At 38.6% G+C, this 19,919-nt stretch overlaps 1 protein-coding gene across 1 annotated transcript in view; it reads left to right on the top strand.

Annotated features, from left to right (window-relative positions):
- The window catches only part of LOC131689768 (uncharacterized), a 59,560-nt gene that overhangs the window by 12,911 nt on the left and 26,730 nt on the right, over window positions 1–19,919 (top strand). Inside the window, exon 2 of the mRNA XM_058975062.1 lies at window positions 637–740. Within this exon, the coding sequence (XP_058831045.1) occupies window positions 637–740 (104 nt within the window). The remainder of the gene's footprint in view (window positions 1–636; window positions 741–19,919) is intronic.

The following is a 19,919-nucleotide window of genomic DNA, read 5'->3' as shown; positions in this document are numbered from 1 at the left end:
TCGATTTTGAAGCGGATGTTTAAATTTGTTTTCTTGAAGTGTACCTGAAGAAGTAATTTTTTTTATCGGTTGCTTTTGTTACTTTGAACAAAAATTTATAATCGAATAGGACATGTCCAGAAATTCTATTTATAGTTTTCGTTACAATTAGAGCATTTGAAACTTTTAGTGGTTTCATTCACCGGACAAGCGTCCTTTGTGAGCGATTTATCACCACAAATTATACATTTGGTATCTAAATGACAATTTTTGGTGCTGTGCCAAAGCCTTGGCGTCGACATCACTGGGTCAGATTACCAGTACGTGGAGATAAAAGTGCTTTCTCTAATACCAATGTAAAATAAAAGGAGATCATTTCAAATATGATGAAAACAGACATTTCAATCTAACTGACGCTTTCTAGACAGTATTGTTCAAAGAAGCATGAACATTGAGAGATCCACTCAATTTCAACAGTTGAACATTGTACATTGATTTAATACATCCAATAGAGGAGACCGATTTAAGTTGCTACATAGGAAGCAATTTGAATTTGGAATAGAAATATCAATTGCCTATCAGCAATTCCAATAAATAATCAATTCACCCAATAAATCATTTCTGATCCGGCTTTCCCATATGTTTCTCTCTCCCCAGATCATGAAAGATTCATCAAATACCACTTGGACAAGGGCCTGGAGCAGCGTATTCCGAACTATGTCAGTACCACTCCGGATGACTTCGATTTCGTTCCATTCCAGGTAAGTCAAGACGTTGACGAGCACAATTTCGTTAAGATCCATCCTCATCCATAATGCTTTCATCCTTCATATGCTTGTCTCGGGCGTCAGCCCGGTGCCATCATCAGCTTTATCGGTTGTCGGTCGCAAACAATGAATTTTCCGGAATAAGTTGTAAAGCGCCCCCTATGCCTTCTCGATCAATAAACAGCCTCATCATTTAAGCTATCGGTGTTCGAATTTTATAGCCTCGGAGGCAAACGCAGAACCGGGGGAAGAGTGATAAGCAGCACGAATCAATCCTGCTTTACTCGCCATAAAATATATAGCGCCTCATCATCGTGAGCTGAGCTGAACCATCCAAACAACATGGCAATATAAGTTATCGGTATCTTTATCGTTCGATTTGGTGGCGTTATTATGGGGAACTTCGTCACTTGTTCTGTTTCTTTAATTTCGACTGACGGAACGACTCATTTGCTCTGATTGAACCTTCAGGATACATGTTGAGCATGTTTTGAAGCTAAGTTTGGGTCAATGTTGCTTATGTACAAAAAACGAATGAATGTTGTTACGAAAATAATTCCAATAAATTTATCATATTTGTACGAAAGATTGTTGGGTAACAAAGAATGTTTTAGATTTAAATTGAAATTTAATAAAAGTTTTCTTCTTTTACCATCTATTTACATAGTCATCCCATTCCCATGAACTATATATTTAATCATCTTTATTGAAGATGTGCATTGGTGGCCCTTACGTAAACTATAAAGCTAGCTCGAGCGAATCGTTACCCTACATTATGCTGTACCTTCACGGAAACGCGTTGTTCTCTGCCATCGCGTTGCGTCGTCGTCATCGTCCGGAAGGTCGTTGGCACGTTCATAGACGTTATCCGACGTTTTACGATCTTAAAATACTGCACTAAATATTGTTAGACGGGAGCTATCGGAAGGCGCTTTATATTCAATAATGGAAAATGAAGTGGAAAAACCACCCGCTTGCTTCCTGCACTGTGACCAAACAAACTGCCTAGGGTAGTGGGACCATTATTTCTCCTATTCCTAATTTTGATTCATTTGTACCAACTAGTTAGAGAGTTGGCTGCTAGCTAAGGTTAACACTCTGACTCATACGGAAGGATGTATAACGAGTCGAGTGACCATTTTTTCCAAACACGAGAATTTGACATTTTGTTTACAACAGTTCTGTTATTGAATACACTACAAAATTAATCCAGCCATCCCACATGTTTGCTTCTGCAACGATGTTTCCATAGTCGGGATCATTTTACTGACTGCTTGACTATGGGGTTTTTAATAATCGCTACTAAGCTTCGTAATGCGAAAATGACCTTTTTTCTACGTGCAGTAAAATTGTGATAAAACACTTTGTAAGATAGAGCTAATTAACTGAACAACTCTAGTTCATAAAATACGATTTCATGGCAGATTTAACATAGAAAGTAGATATCTTTTTATACAGGGTGTTAGGTTCATGATTAAGAATCTCTTGAGGGGTGATAGAGGATCAACCTCAACCGTTGCAGAGTTATTGTTTATTTATTTATTAACAGATTAAGGCCGAAGTGGCCTGTGCCGTATACAAAAGATTCCTCCATTCTACTCGGTCCATGGCCGCGCGTCGCCAGCCACGCAGTCTGCGAAGGGTCCGCAAATCGTCTTCCACCTGGTCGATCCATCGTGCTCGCTGCGCGCCACGTCTTCTAGTACCGGTCGGATTGCAATTGAGAACCGTTTTCACCGGGCTATTGTCCGACATTCTGGCTACGTGCCCGGCCCACCGTAGTCGTCCGATTTTCGCGGTATGACAGATGGGCGGCTCCCCCAACAGCTGATGCAACTCATGGTTCATTCGCCGTCTCCATGTGCCGTCTTCCATCTGCACTCCACCGTAGATGGTACGCAGCACTTTCCGTTCGAAGACACCAAGTGCGCGTTGGTCCTCCACGAGCATGGTCCAGGTCTCGTGCCCGTAGAGAACTACCGGTCTAATCAGCGTCTTGTAGATGGTCAACTTCGTACGACGGCGAACTCTGTTCGACCGAAGTGTCTTGCGGAGGCCAAAGTAAGCACGATTTCCTGCCACGATGCGTCTACGAATCTCTTGCTGGTATCATTGTCGGCGGTCACCAGTGAGCCCAAGTACACGAACTCTTCAACCACCTCGATTTCGTCGCCACCGATGCAAACTCGAAGCGGGCGGTTCTCATTCTCTTCTCGTGAACCTCTTCCTATCATGTACTTTGTCTTCGACGTGTTGATGGCAAGTCCGACGCGCTTGGCTTCTCTTTTCAGTCTGATGTAGGCTTCCTCCATCTTCTCAAAGTTTCGTGCAATAATATCAACGTCATCGGCGAAGCCAAGTAGCTGAACGGACTTTGTGAAAATCGTACCACTCGTGTCGATCCCTGCTCTTCTTATTACACCTTCCAGCGCGATGTTGAATAACAGACACTAGAGACCATCACCTTGCCGTAACCCTCTGCGTGATTCGAAGGGACTCGAGAGCGTCCCTGAGACACGTACTACGCACATCACCCGATCCATCGTCGCCTTCACTAATCGCGTCAGTTTGTCTGGGAATCCGTACTCGTGCATAATTTGCCATAGCTGATCTCGATCGATAGTGTCGTATGCGGCTTTGAAGTCGATGAACAAATGATGTGTGGGCACATTGTACTCGCGGCATTTCTGCAGTACTTGACGAAGAGCGAACACCTGGTCCATGGTAGATCGTTCGCTCATGAAACCCGCCTGGTACTGCCCCACGAACTCTCTTGCAATTGGTGATAGTCGACGGCATAGTATTTGGGAGAGTACCTTGTAGGCGGCGTTCAGCAGGGTGATTGCTCGGTAATTACAGCAATCCAGCTTGTCGCCCTTTTTGTAGATAGGACACACGACACCTTCCATCCACTCCTCCGGTAAAATCTCCTCCTCCCAAATCTTGGTAATCACCCAGTGCAGCGCTTTAGCCAGTGGCTCGCCACCGTGTTTTAGTAACTCGCTTGGTATTTGGTCAACCCCAGCGGCTTTATTATTTTTGAGCCGGCTGATATCCTCCTGGATTTCTTGGAGATCCGGGGCCGGTAGTGTAATGTCTTCCGCGCGTGCTCCCAGGTGCGTTACCGTACCATCCTCGTCGTCTGCTGCATCGCCGTTCAGGTGTTCTTCGTAGTGCTGCCGCCACCTCTGGATCACCTCACACTGGTCCGTGAGAAGATTCCCGTTTGTATCTCTGCACATGTCGGCCTGTGGTACGTGGCCCCTGCGCGAGCGGTTCAACTTCTCGTAGAATTTCCGTGTGTCTTTAGCGCGGTACAGCTGCTCCATCGCTTCGCGATCTCGGTCTTCCTGCTGGCGCTGTTTTGGTCCGGAAAACCGAGTTCTGCCTGTTCCGTGCCTGTTTATATCGCGCCTCGTTCGCCCTCGTGCGGTGTTGCAGCATTCTCGCCCATGCTGCATTCTTCTCTTCGACTAACTGCTCGCATTCGCCGTCGTACCAGTCGCTTCTTCGGTCCGGGCCCACCGTACCTAGTGCAGTGGCTGCGGTGCTACCTATGGCGGATCGGATATCTCTCCAGCCATCTTCAAGGGCAACTGCGCCTAGCTGCTCTTCCGTTGGTAGTGCCACTTCCAGCTGCTGCGCGTATTCTTGAGCCACTCTGCCATCTTGTAGCCGCTCGATGTTTAGCCGCGGCGTTCGGCTTCGACGAGAGCTATGCACTGTCGAAAGTTTTGAGCGTAAGCATACTGCAACCAGGTGGTGGTCCGAATCTATATTCGCACTGCGATAAGTGCGGACGTTTGTGATGTCCGAGAAGAATCTACCGTCGATTAGAACGTGGTCGATTTGATTTTTTGTTACTTGGTCCGGTGATCTCCAGGTGACTTTGTGGATATCTTTGCGAGAGAAGAAGGTGCTTCGGATTACCATTCCACGGGAGGCTGCGAAGTTCACACATCGTTGGCCGTTGTCATTTGATACGGGATGCAGGCTGTTAGGCCCGATCACCGGTCTGTACATTGCCTCCCTTCCTACCTGTGCGTTCATGTCGCCGATGACAATTTTCACGTCTCGCAGAGGGCAACCGTCGTATGTCTGCTCCAGCTGCATGTAGAACGCTTCTTTCTCGTCGTCGGGTCTCCCTTCGTGTGGGCAGTGCACGTTGATGATGCTGTAGTTGAAGAAACGGCCTTTGATCCTCAACTTGCACATCCTTGCGTTGATCGGCTGCCACCCGATCACACGTTGGCGCATCTTGCCCAGCACTATGAAGCCGGTTCCCAGCTCGTTGGTTGTACCACAGCTCTGGTAGAAGGTAGCCGCTCGATGCCCGCTTTTTTACACCTTCTGTCCCGTCCAGCAAAGTTCCTGCAGCGCCACGATATCGAAGTTGCGGGGGTGTAGCTCATCGTAGATTATCCTGTCACATCCTGCGAAGCCGAGCGACCTGCAGTTCCATGTTCCGAGTTTCCAATCGTGATCCTTTATTCGTCACCTGGGTCGTTGCCGATTGTTCTGGGTCGTATTCTCTTCTGTATTGTTCGTAATGTGGGTTTTTAAGGGGCGGCTTATAGGGCCTACGCCAACCACCTGTCTCGCCGGTGGGCCGTCGTGCCAGGACTGCTTAAGGTCCCACCTGGACACCAGGACAGGTTTACACCTTCCGAAGAAGCGTAACCCCCCCTTCCCTGCCAGCATACGACCAAAGTTCCCACCAGGGTTGGTTACCCGATCTTCACTAAGGTTACTCGTATCCCAGTCGACGTCACGAGGAGGCCAGGGCTAGGAGTTACTGGGCAGAAAGCTAAGGACCGCAAGTGGGGTCTATTTTATGCCTTCAGGTACAAGAGGCTTACGCACTGCCCAGTAATTGTCGACCTAGAGTTATTGTTAGTTTAACTAATTTTGTTCAGATTATTAATTCATTTAACATTTTTTATCGATTTTTCGTTCATTTCTCGAAAACCTCAATAGTTAACATCACCACTTTAATGATTCAGGTTGTTCGTCTAGAAGAGCTGCATAATTTGTTCTTTGAAATGATACACTTATCTTCTCTTGTTTTCATGTTTTTGGGTCACTGAACTTGAATACTTTTATCTTATTTTCCCTAATACTAGGTCTAATTGAAAAAGTATTGCACTTATTGTATTTTTATGTTTTCATTGAAAAGCCAGGAAAATTTCGCAGAGAGAAATGTATTAATACCATTCAGTTAAGTCAATTTAGTATTATTTTAGATGTAATTCAGTTTAAAGTTAGTGTTAGGTACTATTAACATTTCCGTTATTTTTTTTTAAATGGTAAATAATAAACATGACCATTATTACATATCATCAAAATAATACATCTCAGCAAGTTTTATAATTCCTTCTTTGACTCCCTTCACTCATCACTTTTCGTTTCGATGCAAAATTATTTTTATCACATCATTTCATATGCAAAAACAACGATTTCGAATCCACTACATTTGCGGTGACGTCATGCTGTGTTCACTATTAAATTGCAGCGAAATGAAAAGAGATAGGGATAAAGTGTCAAATAACAAGTTATACAAAATGTTAAGAGGGATGCAATGAACGATGTAGCGTATTGGTAAATCGATTGCCTTGTACGCAGCGCACTTGGATTCTAGTCCCGACCCCGCACACAGGGTTTGAAATTTTTCATGAAGAGATTTTTCTAACCCGAACAGGCGAATGACCTTAAGGTTAAAACCTCTATAATTGAAATAAAAAAAAACGATAGCAACAATAAATTTCGTTGATAAATAATTAGAGTTACATATAATACAAAACTCTTCGAAAAACACTCGTTTTGAGCTATTTTACTAGTGAAAAGTTGTTCAATACTCTTAACTAAACATTATTTGTACATAAATCGGTAGGAAATTTTCTCAGTTAACGATATAAATCATATTTTTTGTACTAGAGACTTTTAAGCACTTGCAAGTCGACTACAAGAAAAGTTTTACAATGAAATAACAAAAAAAACGAGAAAAGATAGGAATATAATGCTGAAGAACAAATTATGCATCGTTTTAAAACACAACTTTTGGATAGTAGATATGGTTATCATCATAATTAATTTTTTGAGCAAATTATCAAAAACATCATCAAAATCTGCTACTTTACAACAAAAAAGCAATCAAAACTAATTAACTGAAAGATATGAGAACACCATTCAATAGGAAATTTTCTCACCTTTCCAATGAAATTAAAAGATTTAGAATACAAAGTACACTTTTTAAATTGGAGGTATTGAAAGAACAATTAGTTATGTATAAAAAACTTCAATAATTCTGTAACAGTGGAGATTTGGCGGTATGTGCAGTATGATTTTTTTTCACCAAATATGTTAGTCCATCACCCCTCAAGAGGTTCTTAAACATGAACCAAATACCCTGTATTATTGAAATTTATGACTTATTTATTGTACTGTGCATGATTTTAATAAAATTTAAAAGGAAATTTCATTTAAAAATGCATTATTTCGCGTAAACTAAAAAATGCCATTATTGTATTGAAACGAAAAAAACTTTAATTTTTGGCTATGAGTCAAAAATTGCGAGAGGTATACTTCCGGCCGTGAACACCTTTGAAAACATGCACCGACAGGAAAATACTGCACTGTCGCCAGCTTGTGATAAAATTACTTGAAAAACTATTTAGTATTTTTACGCTTTACAATAACAATATAAATCCCAATTTATAGAAAAATTTCCCAAAATATGCCTCTATTTTGGTGCTCTAAAATTAAAAGTCAGTTCTTCAAAACATTGTCACAGGTCCTATTGATGTTGCACGATTTCGATGAACATTTCATCGTTTATTTGTGCATATATGGAATGGACTTCGGCTAAATATTAGATTCTCACTTAAAAGGAACGTTGGATAAAACGGGCATTGAAAATTGGTCCAAAAAAAGAGCGAAATTTTAAAATTTCTCTAACTTTGGTTTAACTTGATAAATTTTAAATTTACCTCGAAAAAATGACAATGTCAAAAACATTATAACTTTTTGTAACTACCTAATTGATGATAGGTTTGTATGGACCAGTTTTAGTGTAAACTTAGGACTATACCAGAAATCAGGAATCAGTAGCGATTGGTTCAACTGGCACATTGCCCATGTTGATCGGAGATTTGTGCCTTGCCTTGGTTTGTCTTTTCATCACTTCCTGATGCAGGCCCGTGCGCAGAAAATTCTCAAGGGGAGGGTTTTGATTTTTTTACGTTTCTTATAATAGAAAGATACAGAAACAGTTTGCAAACTTTAAAGATTTTTGCCAAGAATTGGAGAGCCGATTCTTGTGTACACCCAAAACAAATACTCAGGAGCGCAAATGCATCTGATTTTTCTGCTCTCGAACTGTGAGCGAAAAACTCCCAAATGGTTCGTTAGTATTCATCTAACCTCATACTTGCATAATACAATATCAAACACCATTGCTATACGTCCTTACCCGATCAGAACATCATAACAGAAAACTATCAAATTTATATCTCATGTTGATATTTATTACTCTCTGTGTTATCTTTATGATATACCGATCAGGAATGTAAGAAAACTTATATCAAGATTATATCTTCTGGTGCTATCATTGGATTAATAATATGAAATTAATGTACGCATACAACGATGATGTTACAATAAGTACAGTCTTTTTAAAGCGAATTTTCGAATTGATTTTGATTTTTTTATTTGGATTTTCAAAATTCCGCATTTTGAGTATAGACCAGTTTTAGATGCAAGTGGTCGGAGAACTTGTCAGTGAGGTGTTTGATTGACTTACTTGGTTTAGTTGGATTAAGAGATGACATTTCCTATTTTCTGAGACACTCTTCTGACACATAACTTCGAGTAGGAGGCGTATGATTTAAATGTTAAAGCCATTATTATAAAAAGCTTTGAAATCGTGAAGTTATCAAAGAGCGTTTTTATAAAGATTATAATTTTCCTATAAAATTTATTTCGAAGAATATGCAGGAAGTATCAACCAGTCCAAATGAAAGAAACGCGAATTGAAATCAAATTGTATTGGTTTATTTAGTCTTCCCCATATCAAAAATGCCTATAACAAATCCCTAAAAGAGATTTATTTTGAAACCTCAAAACTCATTCGTTGCTTTGAATCTATGCGGAATCCCAAATAAGATTTGTTGTATTCTTCGTGAAACAATATTTACGTTAAATATCCGCTCAATGTTACCATGTCGTATCGACATTATTTCTAAAAACCACGTAAAACACGTTAACGTACAAGAGAAGCGCCAAAGCGCACTATTTAGAATCTAAAAATAGCCCCTCTTTCCTAATCTGAAAAGATATAAAGCTATTCAGTCTATCGTCATACAGGCAGCTGTATTAGTGACTGAAACAGAATAAAAACAAAGCGTATGACACCAGGAAAACAAACAGCACTTAGGCTTGGGCAAGGTTCAATGTGTGCGTTCTGGAAACGTCTTCTGCATCTATAATCGTTTTGCCCTTGACGGATGCGTGGAATATTATGCTAACATTAAACCTCAGTCGAAAACAACGTCGTTGGTTCATGCAGGAAACTTCCCCATCAAACTCAGAATACCCAGGTTCAAAGCGACAATATCGACAAATAATAATTTGCTTGTCATATACTCACAATAACAATCAGCCAGCAGGTATGCAATTATTTGGCAATGCTATAAAAGCTTTTGCTGCAGGAAGCTTTTTGCTCCAAAGAAAAAAGCGCCCTAATGTATGCTATATTTTGCTCGTATTCTATTTTTAGACGTGCACGCTAAAATCATTGATATTATACAATAAGTAATACAAGCTATGTTGAGGTCAGTTATGCTATCTCAAGTTGTTATGATCGTGTTATATTGCTATCAACATTTGTTATAAATGTGATATTCGTTGACAATTTTTTGTTAGAATTTTTGTTATTTTAACACCTAACGGTTTCTACTTTATAACAAAATTTGATAGGAAATTTTTCGTAACAAAATATCAGCATGAGTTATAATTGTGTTATTTCCTTCTGGTCGGGATAGCTATGTAGTGCAGAGATAACATGAATAACACATACCAACGTCTTCATGGCGTCCCACTTGTGGTCGCTGCTGCAATGATAACAAGTTTATGTAGTTTATTCGAAGAGCTAGTAATCATGTGTCGTTATGGCCTAGGGTCAGTGATGTACCAAATCGGGTTTTTATATTTTTGGGGAAAAAACCAATGGTTTTTTCCCGGTTAAAACGGTTTTTTCAGGGGAAGATTGGGTTTTTTGAAAATTTTTGATAATTGAATAATTAAACATTTATTCATTAGGTTTTTCACATTTTTAGTAATTTTTGAACAGTTTTGTCGTCAATTTTCACTAGTATCTGAATAGTCTGTTTCGTCCTCGCTCAAGTTATTGCCTGATCGCGCATCCCACAATTCTTTGCATATTTTGTAGTTAAAGGCAAGATACGTTAACTTCCCAGCACGTTCCGTGGTAAGTCGGTTTCGTTTCTTGCTGTGAATCCATCCAAAAGTACTGAAGGATCTTTCTACTGTTGCTGATGTAGTTGGTGACGAAAGAATTCGTATTGCAATTTGTGTAAGTTCTGATTGCGGTGCATACGTTTTCCACTACAACAAAGGGCTCATTTTCTCTGCCGCTTTCCAAATAAATGCACGTTTCCAAACTTGTTCGCGTTGTTGATATAATCCGAAATTTGTTAACACTTGGCTTTCATTCATTCCCATATTTATTGCTGTATCGTGTATAAATTCATTCGCATCCATTATTTGTTTAGAAGTCAAATCAAAGCCTTGATTATTTGGATCAAGCTTGGCAGCTGCCATGTGAATTGGCTTCAATGCAAAGTTCTTCCGTTCTCCAACTTTATCTGTTAGAGATAATTTTTCTTCTTCGACGATTATGTTCGACTGTTCAATTTCGGGTTGAAGTATACGCTCTAGTTTAGTGAGCAAACCAAGAACCTTGTGGATCACACAATAGTCTCCTTGAAGTTCATTTAATGTATTCACGACTGGTCCCAAAAGTTTAACGCTCGAATCAACGTTTTCCCAAAATTGTTCATTTAAAAGAAGATATTTAATTGCTTCCATATTCGCGCCTTGGTCAATCGCCATCGTTTGCAGTATGTTTTTATTATCTGTAAGAAATTTGTTGAATATTAGTTATATGACTACTTTGTTCGAAAGAAAAACTTCGTTCACCCAAAACACTATTCAGGCAAAATAAATGACTTCCCGAACGCGTCCTTCCGGCAAGTTTCAAGCTGATTGTGCACCCCTTTTCTCGTTGTTTTTCAACAAAAATGGCAGTCAATATATGGCTTCGTTTAATGGTTTTTACAACGTTATTTGCATCGGCAATACATTGCTTAACGTTTTTGCATTCTATGATATCTTTGCACATTAAATGCATCAAGTGAGCAATGCATCCAATACTTACAATGTGCTTGTAACGAGTCGAAACTATTCTAAATGCTGCAATCATATTTTTGGCGTTATCGCCGACAATAACGAAAAAATTGTCTGGACCAAATCTTTCCAAAATCTTAATAATCTCTTCTGCAATATATTGGGCAGTATGACGATTGGAACCGGTTGGCAAAAATTCAACTAGAACAGATTCTGGCAATGATACTATAAAGTTCATTATCGATTCGTTCCGAACATTACTCCAGCCGTCACATTGTAGGTTCAAATTTTTTGTGTTTTGAACTGTTGATTCGACTTGTGCTTTTATATCGTTGTACTCCTTATTTAACATGGTTGATAAAAGTGCACGTCGTGTTGGTACAACAAATGATGGTCTAATTGTTTTAAAGAACTCAACCCACAAAGGGTGCTGAACAATCATGAGTGGCGTTCCACTAACGTACACCGCACGCGCTAGTGCTTCACCAGCTTTATCCTGAAAATCAAATTATGAAAATAGTAATCATCAATCAGGTTATACTACGACCAGGACAAAAAAATTAATGAAATCTAATAATTTTACGTTTTCTTCTGAAGACATCGTGTCAACGAACGAATCAATCAGTTTTGTTTTTTTCATCGGAATTAGTGCTGTTGTTTGTGATTCTACTGAGCTGCTACTTAGTGTGGCTGTAGGTGATCGGGAAGTTCCTGGGACAGGTGAACTGTCGTTTGACCGAAATGAAAATGCTGGGATTTCGTCTTCAAAAGTGGTTCGCTTCATTTGGTCGGGACACTTTAAACATTTTTTTATGTGATTTTCCATTTTGGAAACATTCCCAAACTTATATATTTGTTTGCACCATTTGCATTCCACAGAACCATCACTTTTTCCACCAAAACAATTCCAAATCTTTTTCTTTGTACGCGGCATTTTGATTGAAATATGCAATCAAAATAAACACTTGTACTTCAACCAGTAACTTGAAATAAACGAGACATTTGATTTAACCTCCAATTTACATATTAAGTTTTCTGACAGCTCATTCACAACCACTGAGGCAAACTCAAACCAAAGGAGATTGGTTTGTTTTCCACACGAAATACCTAACCTCAAGCGGTTTTCACAGTGCAAAATGTTTTGTTTTTCTCACGAAATAATTCGGTACCATATCTTTTTTAACGGGAATGGAGAGGTTTACAAAGAAACGTTTCAAGTTGACGTTTCGTATTCAAATACACGCTCGTTTGGTATAACTCATTGAATGAAAGTCGTAGATACTCAGAGGTTGAGTAGTACAAATCAGAATCTGAAAATTTCGCAAAAACTTCGATAAAATGAAAAAAACCCATTTTTTGATCGGGTTAAAAAGATTTGGGAAAAAACCCGGTTAAAACCCAAAAATAAAAACCCGGGAATATGGGATTTTTCCCTGCGGTACATCACTGCCTAGGGTATAAAGAGGCGTTTTAACGAGTAGATACTTTTCGGTTCTAGTCTTAATGCTATCTGATAGTATTTTTTCTAGTAAGGATTAGTTCCCAACACATACATACGAAGTGATTGTTATGGGAAGAAAAATTGTACAAAAAATGAGTGAATATCTGTTATCCAGAAGGAACCTCCAACAGGCGCCGCTGCCTGCTGGCTCGTAGTAATGTCGGATTGGTTTGTAGTAGTTAAGACTACCGGCTAAACCTAAACCTCTTGTATCCCGCAATCATCATCCTTCCGGGGCAATTGTCAGGCACTACTTCGGATACGTTTTTGCTCTTTTTATTTTGTTTTAATCGTTCATGTTTTTTCCATCGCTGCTTTTTCTTGCTTGCTGTCCAACCTTCGCGGTAAATCTGACTTGCTCAGATAACATGCTAGAAATATCGTCATCTGTTGAGACACCAACCGATCCGGAGGTGTCGATTATAGTGATTAACATCTTTTTATTTATTTATCTGCTAGCTGGAGCTGAGAGTTCCTCGGCGGCGGAATTTCTTCAGATACCGATACCCATTTTCACGGGCTATTTAGCTGTCAGCCATTCCGACAGAGAGACCGTCGGTGATTGAATGTCACCAGACTACGATATCTTGATTCTCTCCAATTTGGTGTTTTTCCTCCTTATCTCCCGCTGACCGCCCTTTGCTGTGTAACTAGTCTACTCACAACTGTTGCTAGTATCGAAACTTGTTGAAACTTTTACCTATCCAGAGAAGCTGACCAACTTGATTTACATCCTTTCCTCGGAAGATTTCTTCCTTGGTTTCTTCAACGACTTGTGTCGAGAGTGACCGAACTCAAAGGAGATTTTATGTGTCAATGTAATTAAAAACCCTCATGGGAGGGGTTTGAACCCCCAAAACCCTCCCATTGCGCACGAGCCCGTCATGATGGGAAGGATTAGGGAAGTGGTAAGGTTAGTGATATGCCAAATTACGACACAGAGAACATAGACATTATGGAAGTATTCTTCACTCCCAGGGAAATAAAATACACTTCTCGTTCAGCGGATATATCAACACCCCCGAGCGGATATTGAGTTAACAGAACGACAACACTCCCGAAGAGATATTGTCATTCAAATACGGTATAAACTATAGCTCTTTAACACACTGGGTTAAGAACATTTGCATATCCTTGAGTTTCAGCTCCTTGTACATAGTTTCATCTATGTATGGAGAACCAAAAATTCGGATACGAAATTTTATTACTACAGAATAGTTACATACCAAATGATATGAAGTTCCGTAATCGGATTTACAAAGATCACACAAATAATACTCAGCGCGCCAAATAGCACCCATATGATAATTGAGATTGCAATATCCAATCAGTGCCCTGACTAAAATATTACAATTGTGCTTGAAAAAATGCTGCAAATTCTTTGACTTTTTCGGATTCACATCCGGCAGAAAAGTTTTTGTTTGAACGCAAGTTTGCAAGCTACGCCAGTGGTTGGCATGTTCGGATGCAGCCAAAGAGCAAATCTTGTGCTTCATCCAACTTATCAACAGTGGTAGAACTGGTTCTAGGCAAACGAAGTCAGTCGCAGGGGTCGCTCTAGCCAAATCGTCTGCCCATTCATTTCCGGTAATACCGGAATGATCGGGTATCCATAGAGGATAGATAGCATTTTAAATGCTAAGTTCTTCGATTTGAGTCGACGTATGTTTACTAATTTTGACCATGAATCAGCCGAATTAAGTGCTTTCAGGACAGCCTGTCAGTGCAAAAATAAATTCTTTTACCGCAAATCTGTTGAAGTGCCGCTTGTACGCCACACAGAATCGTGAAGGTTTCTGCTGGGAATACGGTACAGTATCTACCAAGCGAATGAAATTTGCCTAATCTCATTTTGCGACGCGACAGTAGACACCAGCACCGGCTCGGCCCTGCAACAAATAACCGCCAGTATAAAAAACTACGTATTTTTCGTGGTGTCGCTCCATTCAGCCAGACAGCCATTCCTCGCGAGGAGGAATTCTCACATTAAAAGTTTTTAAAGGAAAACTATATGAAAGGTCACTGGGAGCAAGTATATAAACAACCCAAATAACCATTTGGAGCCACAATCTTGTGAGACTGGTAGCACTATCTTTTAGGTTACTTTTCCAGAGCCTAGTAACCTTAAAATGGTAAACAGAAGAAAGTGCTTCTGAATTCAGAATCTCATACACTATGTTTTTTTTGCTCGGTTTTTTTGTGACGATTATTTTACGAGATTTTTTTACGAGTATTTTTGAATTAACGCGGTGTTTTTACGCGGAATTTCCTATTACCGCGGTTTTTTTACCCGTTTTTCTCAATTAACGCGGTTTTTTCAAAAATATTCTTATTAGTACTTTTTAATGCATAAGACTTTTTTCTGAAAAAAATGTATAATCCTTTTAAATGCAAAGAACAACATTTTTGCGAGGATTTTGCAATTAACACAGTTTTTGCAAAAAATAGTCCTTTTGAATGCAAAAGACTTAAAAAATTTTCGGAAAAATGGAAGAGACGGGTCTGGAAGACTCCTTATGGCCCGCACCTCAACAATATTGGTATTTATGGAATGGTCTTGAAGAGTAGGTGCCAGAAATTGATTTTTGACGCCATTTTGAAGTCCAAGTTTAGCGAAATTCGCTATAACCCAATCAATATGGATATTTTCGGAATGGTTTTGAAGACTAGGTTTAAAAAATTTATTTTTGCTGCCATTTTGAAATCCAAGATGGCGACTTTCGGTTTAGCGAAATTCGTTTTATTCCAATCAATATGGGTATTTTCGAAACGGTCTTGACGAGTAGGTGCCAGAAATTGATATTTGACGCCATTTTGAAATCCAAGATGGCGATTTCCGGTTTAGTGAAATTCGCCATAACCCAATCAATATGGGTATTTTCGTAATGGTCTTGAAGAGTAGGTGCCAGAAATTGATTTTTGACGTTATTTTGAAATCCAACTTTCGGTTTAGCGAAATTTGCTATAACCCAATCAATATGGGTACTTTCGGAATAATCTTGACGAGTGTGTGTCTCCTTTGACTCTCATCCACATTTCTTGAATTCCTGCTTATTAAAGAAAGAAATCGGAATAATCTTGACGAGTAACTGCCAGAAATTGATTTTTGACGTCATTTTGAAATCCAAGATGTTGATTCAGAATTAAAGAAATTCTCTACAGTTCAATCAATATGGATATTTTCGGAATGGTCTTAACGAGCAGGTGCCAGACATATATAAATAAATCTGCATCTTCCGCGCAAACTTATCCATGAAAAAGTGATTTTTGACGCCATTTAGAAATCCAAGATGGCGACTTCCGGCTTAGCGCGATTCTCTACAACTCAATCAATATAACTCTTCTCCTTAAATAGAGTATATTTAATTTTAAAGCATTTATTTGTACTATTTTATATGATCCGTATATCATTATGTACTGTATTTTCTTTTATTAAATGATACATTTACTTGACAAAACAAATAAAAACGTAAATAGGGCGGGAGCATCAGGGTATCAAACAAATTCAGGACTGGACGAGGGAACGCGAGTAGCCAGCCTGAGACACTTGAAGGAAACTTCAGAAGGTCCGATAGGAGTTTGACGCACCCTTCTACAAACAAACCATCAGGTGGGTTCATTTTTTTCAAATTTGTAGCTCGTTTGGTTTGAACAAATTATTGAGCAAAAGTTGAAGAAGATTACTATTTCCAACCACTTAAAATAATGGTCACGAAAACTCATTGTACATTGTGCTCCTGCTCGAGCCAATGCGAAGCAAATGACAAAATAGCTGCTTTTATATATTTTTCTTACTTTTAAAGACATTCAATTAGCTAAAAATTACTATGTAAGAAAAGTTATAAAAAATTGGAGCAATAGTACTCAAATGAAAGTAAGGATGTGAAATATACAGATCAGAAACAGGATTAAAATCTTACGGATTAATCATTTGTCCTCTGCTGGCAGAAATCGAGTTTGGGCAACGTAACTACGAATTGCTCTAGTTTACCAACATGTCTCTACGCAAAGACAGACTTTTCCCTTTTTAACATGAGAACTGTCTGAAAATCAAATGAAACTATTACTGCAAATCTTGCCTTAGTAATCTGTCGAGATGAGTAAGTTGCGAAAGCAAAAAATGGTGCTCCGGTCAAATAAGGTGTTTATTGATGACTCACATAAGATCGAGCTTTCGTGATGTGGAACATTTTCTGCAGGCGAAAATAGAGAATTACGGAAGTCACTTTTATCTAGTTCCACCATTTCAGGCATTCAGCGCTCACAGCGTTTAATAAATTGATCCGGCCGAATCCATTTATTCTGAAAAACTTAAAACACATGGTTGTGTGTGACAATACTGAAATCAAGAGCCTCATATGTATGGACGATAAAAAATAAAAGGAATTCCACGAAGATCCGCCCGAAAATCATTATAATTGTGACCAACCATTATAGATACCTAAAGGCATTTCACAGTAATTTCAAAAGAATTTTTAAATTTCCAAAAAACAATCTTATCTTGCAGCCGATTTTCAGGTGTAGTAAAACTGGCATTGAATTCTACTTTTCACAACTAATGCAACAGAACTATTTACAGTCCCATTACGAGAATAAGTCTTTTTTTATTTTGCTTGAATTAAAACAAGTAAATGTTTGAATTATCGCCTGGGCCGATAGACTATCCAACTCAATTCGTTCGCCAATATCAAAAATGGGGGTGGGAAATACCAAACCATAAATGAAACTAATCTTCTCATTAAGTTTTGTTTTTTTTTTTGTGTTTCGAATTCATCTCGTCAGTAACTAGCACCATCTGGGTGTCTAGTTAGACGATGTATCTAAACTAGTACCCAGATTAGCACTAGTTAGACGCAACAAAATTTTGTCCAATTTTTATTGCATAATACCAGGCGTTTGGTTTCTTGAACCAAAAGACAAGAGTTCGTCTTCGCTTTCTCGTCAGCAAACCAGAGCTATATTTGCTTCCCGAGACATCACTTGGGACATGTGGCTTTAGGCGTTCACATATGTCGTGTGAACTGTTTGGAATTTTTTTGTGTCTAACTAGTGCTAATCTGGGTACTAGTTTAGATACATCGTCTAACTAGACACCCAGATGGTGCTAGTTACTGACGAGATGAATTCGAAACACAAAAAAAAACAAAACTTAATTAAAATTAGGTCTTGTGCCCTTAACGCGCAAAACGGTTTAGTCCAATTTTTATTGCATAATCTTCTCAGTAAACACACGTGATACATATTCGATAAATCTTGATCGCGTTCATGAATTTTTAATTACTCTAATCTAGGGGTAGTTGTATAACAAATTTGCATGAATTCAGCAAAAATGCATTTAATTTCCATTTTTGCATCAACTTTACACTCTCTCGCAGAAAAATTTGTTTACCAAACGTTCTACGCTGATCCACTTTGTTCGACGTTTTGTTGAGTATAAGACTAATTTTTATAGGGTTTTGACGTTTTACACGTAACGCAAAAAACATTATTAATTTCTATTATGATGGAAAGAACTGCATTTCATTTCGCAGATTTTTTAAAATGCTTCACAAGTCATCTGCCCCTAGACTACAATACTAACATAGTACACCCGCAATTCAAAATAAACGGTTTATTTCTGAATAGTATAAACACCAAATTATTAAAAGTATTTTAGTCTGATGATTCTGATTCGGTTAGTGCATAAAAGAACACAATCTACCGACAACCTGCGAATTTTAATGTCTCATAACCCCTAATAGTAATTTTAGACATTTTTAAAGCCAAGTAGCGATGTTTCGTAAAGTGTTAAATCTTTGAAAAGTATCGTTGCTGTCTAAGCCTATTTATTTGCGAGCCACTTAAAGGCTTAACCACTCATAACACGACTTAAAGCTTAACGAAGCCTTGGATCTATCATATGTTTTTATAATGTATAAAACTTAAAACAAAAAATTTTAAGTGGGTGTCCGACAGATCACACGCAACTCGCGTGGAGATCTTTCATCTGGGAGAAACATGGGCTCCAAATCACTCTCAATGCCGTTGTTAGCATCTTTAATGATGTGATGGTGTTTTTGTTCAGATCTTCTTCCTCTTTTCAACTTCTGGATCACAAGCCGTCTTTGATATTAGCATCCTGGTTACGTTTTGGTTTCTCTGCTGTTCCATAATACATTGCGCGTGGGTGTATATATACAATCATGTAAAGCGACTAAAAGGTTGCTACTGATAGCCACATTGGGTTCCTCATGATAAAATTATCTAAGAGCGAATGATGGAATCAAAAATTTATACATATTGACGTAACTAATAAATCTATATGTGATCGGCATCCGACCAAAAGAAACAACTGAATCACGCAGCTTACTTTAAGGGGAGGTTTTCATTCAACTGACGAAAAAGTCAGTAAAATTTGGATTTCTTTGTGGCCCAATAAAACTTTATAGAAGGAAATAGTTTTAGGATTCAAAATTGTAGAAGGAAATGGCATTAGAATTCACTTATATTTTCGTCTTTATTTACAAATTTTTTCAAGGCTAAAAAACAAAATGGCGCCCGTGGCGACGTTCTATATAAGGTTAGGTGCGCGTGGAATAACAAAACTGTATAGAGCCTGCTGCTTCAGGATCGATCTGGAACACCAAACTAATTATAATGCTCCAAAGTAAACTACATTTATTGCAGGAATGACATAAGAATGAATAAAAAACTTCAAATTTGACGTAATGGTGCGAACGCAAACTTTGAGTTGGATTTTTATCCCTTTTTCCACTTTAAGGCTTTACTGAAAACGGTGAATACAAAGAATTTGTAGATTTTATGGGTCATTCCTCCAATTAAAAAGATTTTCTTTCGAGAAGTCGAAAGATGAAGATTTTAAATTGAACTGTTTTCAAATGAAATTGTACGCAGTTTCGAAAAATGATGTTTTGAGATAAACACGTTTAAAGCTTTGAGCACAATTTCGAATATTCGTGGTAGAATGTCAATACTACATAGAATTATGGGTTTTTGGATATCGCTGATCACGAATTTGAAATCAGTTTTTCATAATTCAAAATTCATTAACAGAATACAAAGATTAAGCCCGTACGATATTAGGCCTGTTCTGATGACCCTGCCACTTCTAGTTTTCCATTCTGTTTACTTCACATCCTTGCTCTCACTTGAGTACTATGGCTCTAATTTTCATAACTTTCCCTACCCAGTAATCTCTAGCTAATTGAATGTCGTTAAAATGTAAAAAACCTATTTTAATCCACCTAGCG

The sequence above is a fragment of the Topomyia yanbarensis genome, chromosome 3 (assembly GCF_030247195.1).
Source record: "Topomyia yanbarensis strain Yona2022 chromosome 3, ASM3024719v1, whole genome shotgun sequence".
In the NCBI taxonomy this organism is placed as follows: domain Eukaryota; kingdom Metazoa; phylum Arthropoda; class Insecta; order Diptera; family Culicidae; genus Topomyia; species Topomyia yanbarensis.
This window is presented reverse-complemented; position numbering and strand designations above follow the sequence as displayed.